The sequence below is a fragment of the Dendrobates tinctorius genome, unplaced genomic scaffold, assembly GCF_039654945.1.
Source record: "Dendrobates tinctorius isolate UK_male_01 unplaced genomic scaffold, ASM3965494v1 ptg000070l, whole genome shotgun sequence".
Classification (NCBI taxonomy): domain Eukaryota; kingdom Metazoa; phylum Chordata; class Amphibia; order Anura; family Dendrobatidae; genus Dendrobates; species Dendrobates tinctorius.
This window is the reverse complement of record NW_027361738.1, coordinates 77,778,355-77,796,635: the sequence shown is the minus strand read 5'-3', so window position 1 is coordinate 77,796,635 and position 18,281 is coordinate 77,778,355. Positions and strand designations below refer to the sequence as shown.

The 18,281-nt window shown below is 48.2% G+C and overlaps 1 protein-coding gene across 1 annotated transcript in view; it reads left to right on the top strand.

The window, feature by feature from the left end:
• The window catches only part of LOC141095712 (tRNA-dihydrouridine(47) synthase [NAD(P)(+)]-like), a 62,827-nt gene extending 45,825 nt beyond the window's left edge, over positions 1-17,002 (top strand). Inside the window, exons 9-14 of the mRNA XM_073581959.1 lie at positions 4,810-4,920; positions 12,355-12,451; positions 12,850-12,925; positions 13,466-13,654; positions 13,767-13,895; positions 16,857-17,002. Of these exons, the coding sequence (XP_073438060.1) occupies positions 4,810-4,920; positions 12,355-12,451; positions 12,850-12,925; positions 13,466-13,654; positions 13,767-13,895; positions 16,857-16,929 (675 nt within the window). The 3' untranslated portion in view covers positions 16,930-17,002. The remainder of the gene's footprint in view (positions 1-4,809; positions 4,921-12,354; positions 12,452-12,849; positions 12,926-13,465; positions 13,655-13,766; positions 13,896-16,856) is intronic.
• Positions 17,003-18,281: the final 1,279 nt, after the last annotated feature.

Genomic DNA, 18,281 nt, shown 5'->3' with positions numbered 1-18,281 from the left:
TCACACTGCCAGGCCACTCGACAGCCATCGGTAGCACAGGCATGGGAGAAAAGGCGGCCATACTCGGCAAACCATCCCCGAGCACAGGCTCTGAATGCTGGCATTGCCAAACTACTGGCCCTTGAAATGCTGTCATTCAGGCTGGTGGAGACTGACATCTTCCGGGACTTCGTGGCATTGGCAGTCCCACAATACACCGTTCCCAGCCACTTTTATTTCAGCAGGCGAGCCGTCCCTGCCCTGCAAAAACATGTGGAGGCAAACATCAAGCATGCGCTACTAAACGCCGTCAGTAGCAAGGTCCACCTGACCACAGATGCGTGGACCAGTAACCATGGACAGGGGACTATACCTTTCCCTCACTGCCCATTGGGTCAATGTGGTGGAGCGGGGTACAGATCTGGAGAGTGGCGCTCTACGTGTTCTGCCAACTCCACGGATTGCAGGAATCCAGTCTGTACACATTGACGACTCCTTCTACTCTAGTTCCTCTGAAACAGCAGAGCAGGAGCCTGTTACGACCGATATGAGCACAGCTGTGGCCAAACGTCAACAGGCCATACTGAAATTAATTTCTTTGGGGAATCGAAGCCACACAGCGCAGGAGCTCTGGAATGCCATCAAGCAGGAGAGCGACGTGTGGTTTGTGCCAGTGAATCTCCAGCCAGGCTTGGTAGTGTGTGACAATGGCCGAAATCTGGTGGCAGCTCTGGGCCTAGGCAACCTCACTCACATACCATGTCTGGCACATGTGCTCAACTTGGTCGTGCAGAGCTTTCTGAGGGACTATCCGGATCTTGATGCACTGCTGCACAAGGTCCGCATAGAGTGCGCTCACTTGCGTTGTTCCAGCACGGCAAGATCGCGCCTTGCTGCTCTGCAGCGCAGATTACGCCTACCGGAACATCGCATCATATGTGACCTCCCCACCAGGTAGAATTCTACGTTACATATGTTGGATCGGTTGTGTGAGCAGCAGGCAGCAGTCATGGAGTACCAGCTGCATCAGGCGCAAACAAGTCGCACTGTGCGCCGGTCACACTTCAGCACCACTGAGTGGGCCTCTATGAAGGACATCTGCTTCGTTTTGCGTGCCTTCGATGATTCCACGCGGATGGCGAGTGCAGATGATGCACTAGTCAGCATGACTGTCCCCCTTATCTGCATGCTTCAAAAAACACTGCAAGCACTAAAGGGATGAGGTTTTGGAAGAGGTGGAGGATGAGGAGTCCCAAATGCCATCTGCTTCTGGACAGTCTGCGCTACGTGGTTCCTCACAAAGGCCTAGGCAGGGGACACTTTGTGAGGAGGATGAGGAGGAGTCGATGGAGGAGGAGGAACACATCTCTCCAGAGGAGGGAGGTACACAAAGCTCTAGTCAGTATGTACAGCGAGGGTGGGGTGATGCAGAGCATGCAGATCACGCCTCAAGCAGGGGACAGCGGTTCTTTGGCAGTTGGCAGTCTGCAGCACATGGTTGACTTCATGCTGCAGTGCCTGAGAAACGACCGCCGCATCGCCCACATTCTCTACACGGCCGAGACAACTTGCAAACCCTCATACCAACATTGAACCGGAAGCGTAAACTGCTGGAGTACCAAGACACACTGGTGCAGTCCATCATGTTTTCCATTCCACCCGACAGCAGTGGTGCTAGTGCTTTACAAAGCACCTCTGTGCGTCGAGCCAGTGGAGGAAACTCGGCAGAAAGAGGGAGCAGAGGCAGCGCCTCAGCACAAGGCAAGACCACTATGGCCCAAATGTGGCAAAGTTTTGTGTGTCCGCCACAATTGTCTACACCATCACTGTCGGCTCCAGTCAGCAGGAGGCAACGTTTCAGTCTGTCCCCATTCCCATTAATAGTAGTGGAAATGTGGACAGAGCAGGAGACCTTGCCAGACACACATCAGGGGATCAACTGACGTGACTGAGCCCCAGTAACTCAGGAACAAGTGTGGATTGTGCAGACAACACTGCAGAGCAGCAACTGGCGTGGTTGGAGGCCAGGGGAAATACTAGAGACAGTAGAGCCAGAGGCCAAAGTGGAGCACGGTTACAATCAGTAGTTGTGTACAACCAATATAAAACTCGCTCCAAGTTGGCCTCAGCCTGCTGCATGATTGACCCCTGGGCTTCAACATCGACAGTTGCTGCTCAGAAGTGTCTTTGGCACGGGTACTCACTCCTACCCAGCCTGGTTCCAGCACGCCAGCTGTTTCCTGGCAGTGTCAACGTCACTTTGCCACCAATACGTTGTCCTGTCGTGTTGCGGTCGGGTTAGCCGAGTCTATGGTGCCTGCAGATTCAGTGCTTCCTATGTGGGCTGCGGGTTCTAGTACTAAAGGCTGGTTCTGTAGTGCCAATAGGACAAGCACCCCCTGTAGGACTGTGGGATTCGGAAACTGCGTCCTGCTCGCGGCCTTGCAATTTTTTGGATTATGGGTACCTTCTGCTACCCATCAGAGTTCCAGCACCGTCAGCTGGTTCTCGGCAGTGTCTGTGTCACGGTTACTCCCTCCTGCCCATCCGGGTTCCAGCACCGTCAGCTGGTTCTCGGCAGTGTCTGTGTCACGGGTACTCCCTCCTGCCCATCCGGGTTCCAGCACCGTCAGCTGGTTCTCGGCAGTGTCTTTGGCACGGGTACTGCCTCCTGCCTAGCCTGGTTCCAGCACACCTGTATTTTCTGGCTAGTGTCAACGTCACTTTGCCATCAAAACGTTGTCCTGTCATGTTGCGGTCGGGTTAGCCGAGTCTATGGTGCCTACAGTTTCGGTGCTTCCTATGTGGGCTGCGGGTTCTGGTAATAAAGGCTGATTCCGTAGTGCCAATAGGACAAACACCCCCTGTTGGACTTTGGGTTTCGGTAACTGCGTCCTGCTCGTGGCCTTTCAACTTTGTTGATTATGGGTAGCTTCTGCTAACCATCCGGGTTCCAGCACTGTCAGCTGGTTCTCGGCAGAGCCTTTGGCCTGGGTGCCTCCTTGTTATCCGAGTTCCAGCAATGTCTGCTGGTCCTTGGTAGTGCTTTGTAGCACAGGTACCTCCTGCTTAGTAAACGTGTTCCTGCACCGTCAGCTGGTCCACGGTTTTGCCATTGGCTCTTGTTCCTTCTGCTGCCCCTCCGGGTTCCAGCACAGTCATCTAGTCCTCGCTAGTTCCATTTGCTATTGTTCCTTCTGCTACCCATCCGGGCTCCAGTACAGTCAACTGGTTCTCGGCAGTTCCTCAGCCTTCTTGTACCTTCTGCTACTTTTCCAAGTTCAAGCTTGTGGAAATGGTTTTTGATTCTCACTCTGGATCTCCCTGACAATGACCCTGAAGACGACGACGACCCTGAAGACCACACAGAAGAATACCTAAAAGATGACCCTAAAGAAGATGACCAAGAGGACAAAGAACAGGAAGACAACCACCAAGATGCAGAACAACAAGAGACAGAAGACCAAGAAGCATAAAAACCAAAAGCAGAAGAACATTAAGCATAAGACTAAAAATCTGAGCAAATGATATTATCTAATTTAGAAGCAGAAGACGACTAAGCAGTGTATGGGGGTGAGTCCGTTCCTCCTCGTGGTGCCCCTGGAAAATGCCTGCTGCTGCAGGCCAAACTGAATGCAGACAAATCCTGTTGTACATCTTTTGTGACAGGCTGAACAGAAGGTGTTATCTTCAAACTTTTATAGATAACTACAGGAATGCCTGACACAAATCAGAATATGATGAAGACGAATAGGAAGAAGCTGAATATGAAGCAGAATAATAGTTGAATAAAGAATATGAAGAATGTAAAATAAAAATTAAATAGGAAGAAGCTGAAGAAGAAGATGAATAAGGTGAAGAAGACGTTGATGAAAAAGATGCTGCTGCTGAGGATGATGAAGGAGAACGTGTGGGAGAAGTAAAAAAGAAGGTGAAGAGCATGGAAGTAGTGAAACATACATATCTGACAAAATATAAAAGAGGTTAACAGTCAATATCTTTGTAACGCAGAACGTCTTTAAAAAAAAAAAATTTAATTCCTGCTATTCCATTTGATTGGGCTAAAACTCTATGGCTTTAATGTCTCCTACACCCCCCACAATACATTCTACATTATTATTAGTTGTGCTTCATCATGTAGAATTAACCAACAGGGAAAGAAAGGTTTTTTTTTTAATTCCGATATTTCAGTTCCATTGACTTGAATGGGACTTCCGGGATCGGCGATACCCGATACTTTTTTTTACATTGGCCGATCCATTCTGATCCGATATTTTTCAGTATCGGGTGGTATCGCTCAGCACTAGCGGCTACAGCTCCTAAGCATAACTATGTATCTCAATGGTAACAGACTACAAATAAATTCTGTAGTCACATCCTGCTGCCAAATTCCCTTCCACTTGCCCCTCTGTATACACTGTATTTCTAAAAGTCTGTGAACCCCTTACCCTACCCTGTCATCCTGGAATACATCTCTCATATCAGCAGCTTTACCTGATGATGATTGTAGTGTGACTTACCAATCCAACTAATGTCCTGTCATAGTGGTGGTGCAGAGTGAATTAGTCAGTTGGGGTCCGACTCCTCCACCGATCACCTGCTACTCCTGGAAGAACAACACAGCTCTTTTGCCATCTAGTGGCCGTTTTTAGGTACTGCAGCTCAGATCTCATTTACTTCATTAGGAGCCGAGGGCTATGAATAAAAATGGCAGGTAGCCAATAAATTGCTTTGTTTCTCAAGTACTATGATATAATAATATGCACGATATTCTTACCATGCCTGATATACTATAATTTTGTCTTTTTTTTTTTCTTCACATATTTGTAGGTTTTGGATGTTCCCCTCACTGTGAAGATCAGAACCGGGGTGCAAGAAAAAGTCAACCTGGCCCATAAACTTATTCCGGAGTTGCGGGATTGGGGAGTGTCGCTGATCACTGTGAGTCATCTTTAATATCCCGGAATCAGACGTACTGGTCACGGAGCGAGACATTGCATGGCACATCGCATGGCTCCACAACCACTTGTCCATCATATCTCTCCCCCCCCCCCCCCCCCCCCGAGTTAGAAAACACCGGGAAAGTGATTTAAAGAGGTCTTATAGAAATAGTGTAAGAAGTTACCGGAGCTGTCCATGAATAAGAAATCAAAGCCTGGATTCTTACTTCCCAAAGCAGCGCCCCACCTGTCCTTAGGTTACGTGCAGTATTACAACATGGCTACATTGAATTGAAAAGGGTTAAACTGTAACACTGCACATAACCTGTAGCCGGGTGTGATGCTGGTTTTGGAAATGGGCAGCTATGTTTTTTCTATTTAATCCACTCCGTCCTCATCAGTCACGGGATGTTGAGGGCACTGGATTGCCCCCTTATGTGTAGGAACTCGCCCTGTTTAAATCTTGACGCCCGCGCTTATCCATCCATTAACCACGTCCAAGTTCCCATAGTGTATGAACCATCCGCTGACCTGACCTTTCTGAAGTAATAAATGCTAGTGTTCACAAGAAAGAAATTTTTTTTGAAAAAAAGGAGATTTTTGTGTACTCACCGTAAAATCTCTTTCTCTTAGCCTTTAATTGGGGGACACAGAACCTTGGGTGTTATGCTGCTGTCCACTAGGAGGCGACACTATGCATAATCTGAAAAAGATTAACTTTGGCTCCTCCTCTGCAGTATACACCCCTGGACGGCGTCAGCCTTCTCCAGTTTTGTGCCAAAGCATAAGGAGGAACGTAACCAAATAACATAACCATGCCTGTAAGAAGGCTACTATGTACGAGCTCAAAGAACAATATGAGAACTCAACAGGAAACAACGGCCCGTAAGGGCAACAGGGTGGGAGCTGTGTCCCCCAATTAAAGGCTAAGAGAAAGAGATTTTACGGTGAGTACACAAAAATCTCCTTTACTCTGTCGCCTAATTGGGAGACACAGAACCTTGGGACGTCCCAAAGCAGTCCCTGGGTGGGAAGCAGTGGACGAATATTGTGCTGACAGTCCCCTAGACTTGGGGTACTGCCGCCTGCAGAACCAGTCTACCCAGGCTCGCATCCGCTGAGGACTGGCTATGAACACTGTAGTGTTTCTTAAACGTGTGTAGGCTAGTCCAAGTGGCCGCCTTGCACACTTGTTGTGCCGAAGCCTGATGCCGAATGGCCCAGGAGGCCCCTACTGCCCGTGTAGAGTGTGCCGTGATACCGACCGGAAGAGGGGAACTGTTAAGTCGGTAGACCTCATGTATGGTGGACCTGATCCACCTGGCAAGGGTAGCCTTGGAAGCCGGCAACCCCTTGCGACTACCTTCCGGAAGAATGAAGAGGGAATCAGATTTCCGGAAAGGTGCAGTCCTGGACACGTAAATTCGCAATGCTCTGACGAGGTCAAGCGTATGCAGAGCCTTCTCCACTCTATGAACCGGAACCGGGCAAAGGGAAGGCAGTGAAATCTCTTCATTAAGGTGAAAGTTGGACACAACCTTCGGAAGGAAGGATGGTACCGTGCGGAGAACCACCTTGTCCTGGTGAAAGGCTAGGAAAGGCCGTCTGCAGGAAAGTGCTGACAATTCCGACACTCTGCGTAACGAGGTGATCGCCACTAGAAAAACCACTTTCTGAGACAGAATGGAGAGTGGAACTCCTCTAAGAGGTTAGAAGGGTGGAGCTTGCAATGCTGTCAGGACCAGATTGACGTCCCACGTATCCAGCGGACGTTTGTAGGGAGGAACCAATCGGGAAACTCCCTGGATGAAAGTCCTTACTTGCGGTTTAATAGCAATGCGCTTTTGAAAAAGGACTGAAAGCGCCGACACCTGACTCTTAAGCGAACTTAAGGATAGCTTGGCATCTAGGCCCGATTGAAGAAAACCTAGTACCTTCGGGAGGGAATAAGGGAGTGGGACTTGTCCATGAGATTCGCACCAAGAAAAGAAAGCTCTCCAGGTACGATAATAGAGCTTGGCGGAGGCAGGCTTCCTTGCCCTGATCATAGTTGTAATGACTGCCGGTGAAAAACCTGCCTGGGTTAGAATCCAGGTTTCAAGGGCCATGCCGTCAAATTGAGAGCCCCTGAATTCTGGTGGAAGAACGGACCTTGAGACAGAAGGTCGTGACTGTCGGGTAGACGCCAGGGGGCGTCTGCCGTAAGTTGGACGATGTCGGCGTACCAAGTACGTCTGGGCCAGTCTGGCGCGATGAGGATGGTCTGAACTCCCTCTTGCTTGATCTTCCTCACGACCCTGGCGATTAGGGGGAGGGGTGGAAAAATGTACAGGAGTCGGAACTGGGACCAGTCCTGGATCAGGGCATCCGCTCCGAGCGACCGCGGGTCGTGTGTCCTGGCCATGAAATTGGGAACCTTGGTATTGAGATGGGATGCCATTAGGTCCACATCCGGGGTTCCCCAGCGTTAACAGATCTGGTAAAAAATCTCGGGATGGAGAGACCACTCCCCAGAGTCCATTCCTTGCCTGCTGAGGAAGTCAGCTTCCCAGTTTTCTACACCCGGAATGTGTACCGCAGAAAGTACCGACCTTGTGTCTTCCGCCCAGCGGAGGATATGAGCCACTTCTCTCATCGCCTGGGCACTGCGGGTCCCGCCTTGGTGGTTCACGTATGCCACAGCCGTGGCATTGTCCAACTGTATCCGTATGTGCGAGGCTGCAAGCAAGTGATGAAAGGCTCTCAGTGCCAAGAGAATGGCCCTGATTTCCAGAACATTGATGGGCAATGTCACTTCCCTCGGTGACCACTTGCCCTGTGCCCTGTGATGTAGGTGCACCGCCCCCCAGCCTGTCAGGCTTGCATCGGTAGTCAGGATCTTCCATTGTCCTGAGAGGAATGGCTTCCCTCGTGTAAGCGAGGTTGGTTTGAGCCACCAATGCAGGGACCTCCTGGTTGATGACGTCAACCTGAACTCCCTGTCAAGGGAGAAGGGGTTCCTGTCCCAAGATCTGAGCATGGCTAGTTGAAGGACCCTGAGGTGAAACTGGGCAAATGGCACTGCCTCTATTGCTGCTGCCATCCGGCCGAGGACTCTCATGGCAAACCGGAGAGATCGAGGAGGACTGCGAAGGAGTGTGCGAACTCCCAGACGGATGGCCAGTGTCTTGTCCTTGGGAAGGAGCACCAGGCCCCTGGCGGTGTCGAATACCATTCCCAGGAATGTTAGAGTCTGAGTTGGGATGGTCGACGATTTCTGTAGGTTGACTAGCCATCCCAGGCGACTCAGAGTGTCTAGAGTGATTGAGACACTGACCTCGCAGTCTTTGAAAGTGGGAGACTTGACGAGGAGGTCGTCCAGGTACGGGACGACTAGGATGCCTCTTGAGTGCAGGACGTCCATGGTGGCCGCCATGACTTTGGTGAACGTTCTTGGAGCCGTGGCGAGTCCGAACGGAAGGGCGACAAACTGGTAGTGGTTTTGGTTGACCGCGAACCTGAGAAACCTTTGGTGGGCGGGAGCAATTGGTATGTGGAGATACGCATCCTGTATGTCTATGGAGGCGAGGTATTCTCCCTGCTCCATGGATGCAATGATGGACCGGAGGGACTCCATGCGGAAATGACGGACCCGTACGTAATTGTTGAGCTGTTTTAGGTCCAGTATGGGTCGGACGCCGCCTCCTTTCTTGGGGACTACGAACAAATTTGAGTAGAATCCTCGGAATCTCTCGTTCGTGGGAACCGGCACCACAACTCCTGATTGAAGGAGAGAGGAAACCGCTTGGTGGAAAACACGAGCCTTTTCTGGTGGTGTTGGAGGAACAGAAAGGAAGAACCGGTTCGGTGGAACGGAAGTGAACTCTATCTTGTATCCGGAAGACACTATTTCCCTGACCCACCTGTCTTCTGTAATAGGCAGCCAGACTTGCTGAAAGAGTAAAAGTCGGCCGCCTACTGGTGGGGTGTCTTCCGGAGGTCTCGAGTCATGATGAAGTGAAGTTCTGAGGTTTTCCTCCCTTGGCCTGCTTTCGACTGCCAAGCCCTGTCCGGTCGCTGCTGAGTCCGTGGGTTGTCTCTGCGTGGAGAACGGTTGCGGTTTTGCACTGGGCGCGAAATGGACCAGCCTGAGGAATTCCGAAAGGATCGGAATCGCGTCTGGTTTCTTCGTTTAAACGTGCGTTTCGGTTTTAGTTGACGGAGAGAGGTACTCTTACCCCCAGTGGCATTGGCTATCATGGTGTCCAACTTTTCGCCGAAAAGTCTTCCAGTAAAATACGGAAGTCGCGTGAGGGACTTCTTTGAGGCCGCATCCACTTTCCATTCTCGCAGCCAGAGGATGCGTCGGATCGTGATGGCGTTTGATGCTATTCCCGCTACACCTCTGGCGGAATCCAGGGCTGCATGAATCATGTAGTCTGCTACCACTGCCATCTGGACCGCTTGGTCCGAGAGTTCAGGATTTGAAGCCTGAAGACCCTCCTGTAGTTTTTTGGCCCAAGCCAGGATGGCCTTGGATGCCCAAACTGAAGCAAATGCAGGGCCCAGAGAGGCGCCTGCCGCTTCGAAAATAGAACGAGCCATGCGTTCTACTTGCCGGTCTGCTGCGTCCCTGAGGGTTGAGCTATCCGGCAGAGAGAGTAAAGTCTGCGCTGCTAGCCTAGAAACCGGAGGGTCCACTTCAGGTGGATCTGTCCATTGTTTGGTGTCTTTCTGTGGGAAGGGGTACTTCGCTTCAAAATATTTGCGATTAGCGAATTTTTTGTCAGGCTGCGCAAACTGTTTGGTAAGTATTTTCTCAAACTCATCGTGATTAGGGAAGACCTTAGGTGGTTTTTGAACACTTTCGAAGCAAATCCTATGTTCTGGGACTTTCGGGGGCGACTCTGGAATTTTTAGCACCCGATGAATGGCAGAAATTATGTCCTCAACTAGCGCTGTATTGCTAGGGGGAGAAGGTACCACGGACCTGACCGTTTCATTATCTGAGTCGGAGTCACAGATGCCCTCCGAATCCTGTGCCTCGCTAAGGTGATCCCTGGAGGGCGACCTGGGGCGGGGGTCTTCTGTGGTGGGGGATCCCTGTGGTAAATTGCACTGTCTGTCTGTGGCAGGGGACTGCCCAGGAGACCTGGAATGACGCTGTCTCTCCCTAGAGGGGGACGACCTTGTGCTATAGTGCGACTTAGGTGATCGAGACCTGTGGGTCCGCTTACGTCTGTGAGAGTCGGAAGCAGCATGTTCCTGAGACAAGCTGTCCGTTTGCTGTGTACCATCCATAGCCGGGGCCCGACTCTGCAGAGCTTGCAGTAATGTAGCAGTTAGGTTGTCTATGGACTGTGACATAGACTGAGACATCTGAGTTGCCCATTCCGGCGTGGCCTGTGACACTGAAGCGTCAGTAGGGACTCCCTGGGGTTCTGACCCAGAGTTCTGGATGCAGTCCCGGCAGTGCGGATACGTGCTGCCACTAGGGAGCGTGGCTTTGCAGGCTGTGCAGAATGCATAGAAACATTCCTGCCTGGTTCTCTTCCTTGAGCCCGGCATAGTGCACAGAGGCTGGCTATAAGGGATCGTACAGGGGTGGCTACGCAGAGGGAACCCACAGAAAGCCTTATAGGAAGTATAGATTCACAGCTGAGTAATGAGAACCCAGCTGTGAGCTTACCCCACCGGTGTGCCCCTAGGTCCAGCGCCGACAGATCCAAGTTCTGTGCCCCCCGGAGACCGCTGTGATGCTCCTTTCCTGGATCTCATCCAGAAAAAATGGCCACCGGGGCTCTGAGGAGAGGGAGGAGGGGGCGGAGAGCTGAAAAGGGCGCGCTAGGCTGTGTAAAAACGCGCCCTTTCTGCCTCAATCCGCCCATTCTATGACACTCCAGCGTGTCATTTTGGTCATCCGGGGGGCGGGCCGGGGGGCGGGGAAAAGGCGGCGGCTTCAGCTAGGCCGAAGCCGCGGCCTAAATTAGAAGCCTGATGCCCAGGAGAGCTCCAGAGCGGCGCGGTAGTCCGGGGGGGCGGATTTGTACCAGACCCCCCCAGAATGGTCGACTGGATAGCGGTGGGGGTAGCAGGGGTAGCGGTTTTTGTATGGGGTGCCCCTGAAGCGCTATGGAGCCGCTGCTGTTGCAGAGACAGGGACGCAGAAAAACCCTGTCTCTGCTGTGCCATCCAGTCCGCACCCTCCCCCGGCCCCAACAGGATCCCTCAGCCAGCCTGGGGTCCCTGGAAGCTGCGAAATGCTGCCTGATCTCCGACCCTACCTGAGGCGTCTCAACCTAATACCCCCTGCGGGGGATTAGGGAGGGTGCGTCTGTCACCGTCAGGGGGTCTTCATCCTCGCCTCAACCTCAACCCAGACCCCTTAAAGGGGTTGGGGAAGGAGGGGGGTCTCGACCTCGAACCAGGACCCGAGGGACTGGGGAGGGAACGACATGGGGAAAAAACCACCTCGACCTCGTACCCCTAATAGGGGACCGAGGAGGGAGCCATGCCGGGAGTCTCGCTGGAGACCCACTTTTCTTCATCTGTATTTCCGTGAAAAAAAGGAAAAAAACGGAAGGAAAAAAGGTGTGCCTCCTTGCGACACTAAGCAAAAACTGGAGAAGGCTGACGCCGCCAGGGGTGTATACTGCAGAGGAGGAGCCAAAGTTAATCTTTTTCAGATTATGCATAGTGTCGCCTCCTAGTGGACAGCAGCATAACACCCAAGGTTCTGTGTCCCCCAATTAGGCGACAGAGTAATATATTTTATGACCAGATCAAAATTAAACTTTTGATTTGGTCATAAATTGGTTTAGAGGAGGGATGAGGTGTTACAGACCTGGGAGCCATCAGATGAGCTCACTGACCGATTCACTGGTAACTTGGTTTTGGAGTCTGTGTACAGCGATGCATAGAGGATGTAGAAGCCAAAAAGTTAACTTTAAAAAAAATAAAATAAATAAAACCCCACTGCAAAAAATGTTTTGGATCAGATTCACACATCCATGCATTGTGGGCAGGATGGGGTTCTCCTGACCTGAACTCATACCTATGAAGCTGTCCCATTCAGGTCAGGAGGCCGTCTCCTGTACAGACCATAAAACGCGGATTTGTGAATCTGGTCATAGAAGCATAAATACGCACATTTTAGGCAGGTGTTCATATACTTTAAACAGGCCTTTACCTCATTATGACGAGCATAATCACCATATTGGTGTGGGCCTTTGTGATCTTGAGCGGGGCAAAGGCCGTAATACACCCCCGGACCCATTGATCTCCACTGTTTAACCCCTTGATTGCTGCTGATGCTCAGGGTCTATTGAAAGACCCAAGAGCTATGTGACCCTATTGTTAAAATGGAAAGATTATGTGTAATTCCAGGTTGTGATAACAGAATTTTTGCATTATTATTTTTTTTTTATAATTATTGTTTTCTGATCTTTCATTTCAGCTGCATGGTAGATCCAGAGAACAGAGATACACAAAGCTGGCCGACTGGGAATATATTAAGCGATGCGCTGAGATTGCCGACCCGCTGCCCCTCTTTGGTGAGTTCTTCACGTTAATTGCTCTGCAGCTATGATCTCCGACCTGGGGCTCGACAGCATTGACAAAAGTACATCGGCAGGAAGCCGTAGAGATGTGAATGGTAACCTCCAATTAGCAAAATTGCAGGAAAAATAACAGAGGAACCAGAGACTCGGCACAAGTTTCGGTAATCCCCCTCGTACCGGTGTATATTGGGGGCTGCCTTCTTCAGGACAAGTATTGTACCGGTCCCTGATTAGCTTTGAACCATTTTATTACATAACTGTTTTGATTTTTAATGTTCCGATATTTAATCTGGATCCGGAAATTGCGTGTACATCAAGGGTTTTGTGGAGCGAGCCGTCAATAAATCGGATTATTTATATGATCAGTTGTGGTGTAAACCCTTTTCTTGCAGGGAATGGCGATATCTTCTCCTTTGAGGATGCAAATCTAGCACTGGAGACTGGAGTTTCTGGGATCATGGTGGCCAGGTCAGTATTCTGGGGTGATCAGAGATGTCACTATGATTAAAGACGAGTATATATGGGGTTCTTATATGGAAGACATTTGTAAAATTTCAAGTAAATCCAGGAGCTAAATGTTATGAAGTCCAATAGTAGAAACCCCTGCAGCTTGGCCTATAAGTGTTATTCCTGTCTCTGTAAATTATCACCGAGCCTCAAGAGATGATAATTTTTAGACCACTAATTCCCTCCCCAGAACAGGGAACTTGTATCCCCCCCAGCTGCATGACCAAGGCCTTTTGTGGTCACATATAGACTTTAACTGAAGCTGCTCTATCACGGAGAAAGATGGCCGAGCACCATGGCTATTTCATATCTTCAGTGTCATAGCGGAGCCGAGGGGTCTACGCGTGATTACATAACTCCTCCTGGCCTAATGTCTGCTGCCCACTGTTCTGGTGATCCCTTGGACCTACGCAGATTTAACAGTTTCCACCCGATATCTTGCGTCGTCTGTAATAATTGCTTTTATTGATCACTTCCTCATGTTCCATTTCTTGCTTGTAGGGGGGCCCTGGTAAAGCCTTGGCTGTTCACAGAGATAAAAGAGCAGCGGCACTGGGACATCTCCTCATCAGAACGACTTGACATTCTCCGAGACTTTACAAACTTTGGGTTCGAGCACTGGGGCTCAGACACGCGGGGGGTGGAGAGGACCAGGAAGTTCCTGCTCGAGTGGCTCTCCTTCCTCTGCAGGTAGTGTGCTTGATAGTTTAGAAAAGTTTGGTGTTGGGAGTTATGGTGGCAGACCCGAGGTCTTGGAAGTGGAAGTTTTCTGAATCCATACATTGGCAATCCTCTTTCACAGATACATTCCGGTCGGTTTATTGGAACGCATACCGCAGAAGCTGAACGAGAGACCCCCATATTATATGGGAAGAGACTATATGGAGACGTTAATGGCGAGTCAGAATGTTAATGACTGGATAAAGATCAGGTACGTGTGTTTAAATAAAAAGTTTAAATGTGAAAAAAAAAAAAAGAAAAGTAGATTCAAGCACGGCCACATCTGTAAAAGTCTGATCTATCAAAATATAGAATGATTTATCTGGTAAAATAATGAAAAAAATGTTGACGGGGGAATTAAAAAAAAAAAAAAAAAAAAAAAAAATGTTTCGCCATCTTCCAGGTTCAGAATTCTTTTTAACCTCTTTGCACCATGGTCATTTTTTTGGTTTTCATTTGTACTTTCATTTGAGTTGTACTTTTGAATGACACCAATCATTTTACCATATAGTGTATTGGGAAAACAGGAAAATAAAAATTCAAAATAAAACTGACCTGGTAATATGATTCCACAGTGCAGTATGAGTACACAGATACCAAACATGTATAGTTTTTTATTTAATTGGTGGAAAAAAAAAATCCCAAATTTTTATGAAAAAAAGTTTGTTTGTCGCCTTTTTTTTTTTTTTTTTTTGAGACCCGTAATGGTTTTAGGATCTGGGGCTGGGTGAGGGTTATCTTTTGCGCCCTGAGCTGACGTTTTTATTGATACCATTTTGGCGTAGATATGATGTTTTGATCTCCTGTTTTGCAATATTGCGGATGCCAAAAAAAAACAAAACACAATTTGGTCTTTTAACCCCTTACTTACCGCTGACGTAATAGTAGGTGGGCTCAAAGCCGCAACATGTCAGCTGTCATAAACAGCTGACATGTGCCCGCAAGAGGCGCGGGTGGAATATCGATCCGCCCGCACCTATTAACTAGTTAAATTCCCGCTGTTAGCGTTTGACAGCGGGATTTAACTAGTACTTCCAGCGCCTGGCTGGAAATGAGCGCATCGCCGACCCCCGTCACGTGATCGGGGGTCAGCGACGCATTGCCATGACAACCAGAGGTCTCATAGAGACCTCTATGGTTGTTGATGGCAGATTGCTATGAGCACCACTCTGTGGTCGGCGCTTATAGCAATGCAGTAAATCTGCTACATATAGGTGATCTCAGCGTCGCCTATATGCAGCAGAGCCGATCAAGTATGGCAGCTTCTAGCCTGCTATGGAGGCTATTAAAGCATGCCAAAAGTAAAAATAAATAAAAACATAAGTTTAAATCACCGCCCTTTCACCCCAGTCAAAATAAAAAAAAATAAAAAAATCAAACCTACACATTCGGTATCGCCACATTCAGAATCGCCCGATCTATCAATAAAAAAAGGATTAATCTGACCGCTAAACGGCGTAGCGAGAAAAAAAAAAAAATCAAAACGCCAGAATTATGTTTTTTTTGGTCGCCACGACATTGCATTAAAATGCAATAACAGGTTCTTTTGATCGCCCATCTGCAAAAGGGTGGTATCATTAAAAACGTCAGCTCGGCACGCAAAAAATAAGCCCTCACCCGGCCCCAGATCCTGAAAAATGGCGACACTACGGGTCTCAGAAAATGGCGCTTTTTTTTTTTTAGCAAATTTTGGAATTTTTTTTTCACCACTTAGATAAAAGAGAACCTAGACATGTCTGGTGTCTATGAACTCGTAATGACCTGGAGAATCATAATGGCAGGTCAGTTTTAGCATTTAGTGAACCTAGCAAAAAAGCCAAACAAAAAAACAAGTGTGGGATTGCACTTTTTTTGCCATTTCACCGCACTTGGAATTTGTTTTCCCGTTTTCGAATACACTATATGGTAAAATCAATGGTGTCGTTCAAAAGTATATCTCGTCCCGGAAAAAATAAGCCCTCACACGGCCATATTGAAGAAAAAAAAAAAAAAAAAAAGGTATGGCTCTGGAAAGAAGGGGAGCGAAGAATGAAAGCTTGAAAAAAGCTCCGGGAGTCAAGGGGTTAAATTTCCCCCCCCCCCCCCCCCTCATTATACTGTTTACTGATCAGATTAATTTACTTTATATTTTGATAGATCAGACATTTCTTACTGCAGCGATACCAAATGTGTTCATGTTTTTAATTTTTATTTTCAGTGTAGTAAATGGGGGTGATTTGAACTTGATTTTTTTTTTATTTTCTCCATATTTTTAAAAACTTTTTTTTGGCATTATTTAATAGTTCTCTTAGGAGACTTGAAGCTGTGATTATCCAATCGCCTGTAATCACACCTAACAGGGCTTAAGCACTGCTATATATAGAGATAATCATTCTCTCGGATGAACGCCGGCCATGAGCCGGCATTCACAGGAGATTCACAATGACATGCATGGGTTCTTCTGCCGATCTCCCGCTGTGAAGACAACCCATCGGTGTCGTTTTTGGTATCGCCGTTATCGTACTGACCTGGAGAATCATACCGTCAGGTTATTTTTATCGCACACTAGATGTTGGAAAAATAAAGTCCAACCAAGAATGGTAAAATAGTAGAGACTGGAGAATCTATTTACAAGACCCCTGTCCATCGGCCAGAGCAGTATCCCGTGACTGCTGGGTGGGAGACGGCTGAATCGCCTCTTACCTGACGGCATCTGCAGCTCCTCTTCTGATTAGCCGGCCTGGCGCGGAGTTGTGTATGCGTCACACCGCAATCATGACATCACTCTGGCCCTGGCTAATGAAAACAGGAGCCGCGGCTGCCGTCGGAGAAGAGGCGATTCACAGGTTTCCCATCCAGCGGTGACCTGGCTCCTGCGTATCCATTCTCCCGTCTCAACAAAAAATTTTTCTCCACCATTTCTTCTCACTTTGAATTTTCCCATTTTTCAGTAATGAATGGCGTCATGTAAAAGTAAACCTAGTCTTGCAAAAAAGAAAAACAAAAAAGGGCCCTTCTACGGCTATGTTGATGGAAATGTTAAAAAAAAAAAAAATGAATAGCTTGGAAAAAAAATAGAAAAAAAGAGGTTATCGCTTTTTGTCCTTTTAGCCCTTTTCTAGCTGACGTTTATGTGACTGAGTTGTCCGCCATCGATCACTTTCTCAGTGCCTTTTTTTTTTTTCTTTTGCAGTGAAATGTTTCTGGGTCCCGTTCCTTCTAATTTCAAGTTCCTGCCGAAGCACAAAGCCAATTCCTATAAGTGAGAGGTGTTATCGGGAGTGGCATGGAATATATTATTTTATTGCTTTCTTTTAATAAACCCTTCAAGACATGTTACTGGAACGTGTTTTTCACATTGGTTATTGGGATTCTACAGTAATCGGGAACAGAGCTCTGTCATGGGTTTTAAAGGGGTATTTCCATCGGCAAGATCCTATCCCAATATGTAGAAGGTATAATAATATTAAATAACTCAAATTAGAAAGGTAGTATAGTTCTTCTGATTCACTATATTGCATTGCCCATGTGCAGGACATTGCAGTAGCTTAGGTATCCATGGTTATGAGCACTCAGTGACAGCTGCTAGTAGTTGTAACCATGGATACCTAAACTAGTGCGATGCCCTGCACATAGGGTAAGTGACATAGCTTATCAGGAGAACTATACATTTCTAATTGGAGCTATTTGCTATTATTATACCTACTACATAGTGGGATAGGGGATGGGAATATCCCGTAATGTTAACAGCTCGATGCGCTCCTACCTAGGTCAGTGCTGCAGGATCAGAGGATGGGCGATCATATACCCTTTATTTTTTTTTGTATTAAATGGCACAAAGGTAGCACCAGGTAAACTACCGACCTGGGAAGAAAATGCCCTCCAACCTTTCACAACCAAGACCTTTGATTTCCATGGAATTGGCTGCTGGGAATTCTTTTTCCGAGGGAAGTCTTCTATAGCCAGAAGTTTTTTTGCAGGGTCTTAATTAGGAGAAACCAGGTGTCATTCAGGTGAACACCTCAAGTGCGCCAGAACAGGAGGCCGTCTTACAAAGTTTTCTCCATATTTTGTTTTTCCTCATAGATGGCTCCTTCTACCTCTAACGAAACAGGGCATATGAGCAGGGGTTATCATCATGAGAAAATCCCAGTAAACTGGATGATACAGCAGGAAAGCTGATAACCACTGTAGATTTACCGGTGCATGGATTGCACTCCTTACTCTGTCGCCTCATTGGGGGACACAGAACCATGGGTGTTATGCTGCTGTCCACTAGAAGGCGACACTATGCATAATCTGAAAAAGATTAACTATGGCTCCTCCTCTGAAGTATACACTCCTGGACAGCGTCAGCCTTCTCCAGTTTTTGCTTAGTGTCGCAAGGAGGCACACCTAAAGGATTTTTTTTTTTTCCCCGTTTTTTTTTCTTCGGATGACAGATGAAGAAAAGTGGGTCTCCTCAGTGAGACTCCCGGCATGGCTCCTTCCTTGGCCCCCTATTATGGGGTGCCCAGTTGAAGTTGAGATGGCGGTTCCCCATGTTGCTCCTTCCCCAGTCCTGCGGGTGCTGGTTCGAAGTTGAGACCCCCCTCCTTCCCCAATTCCTTTTGGTCTT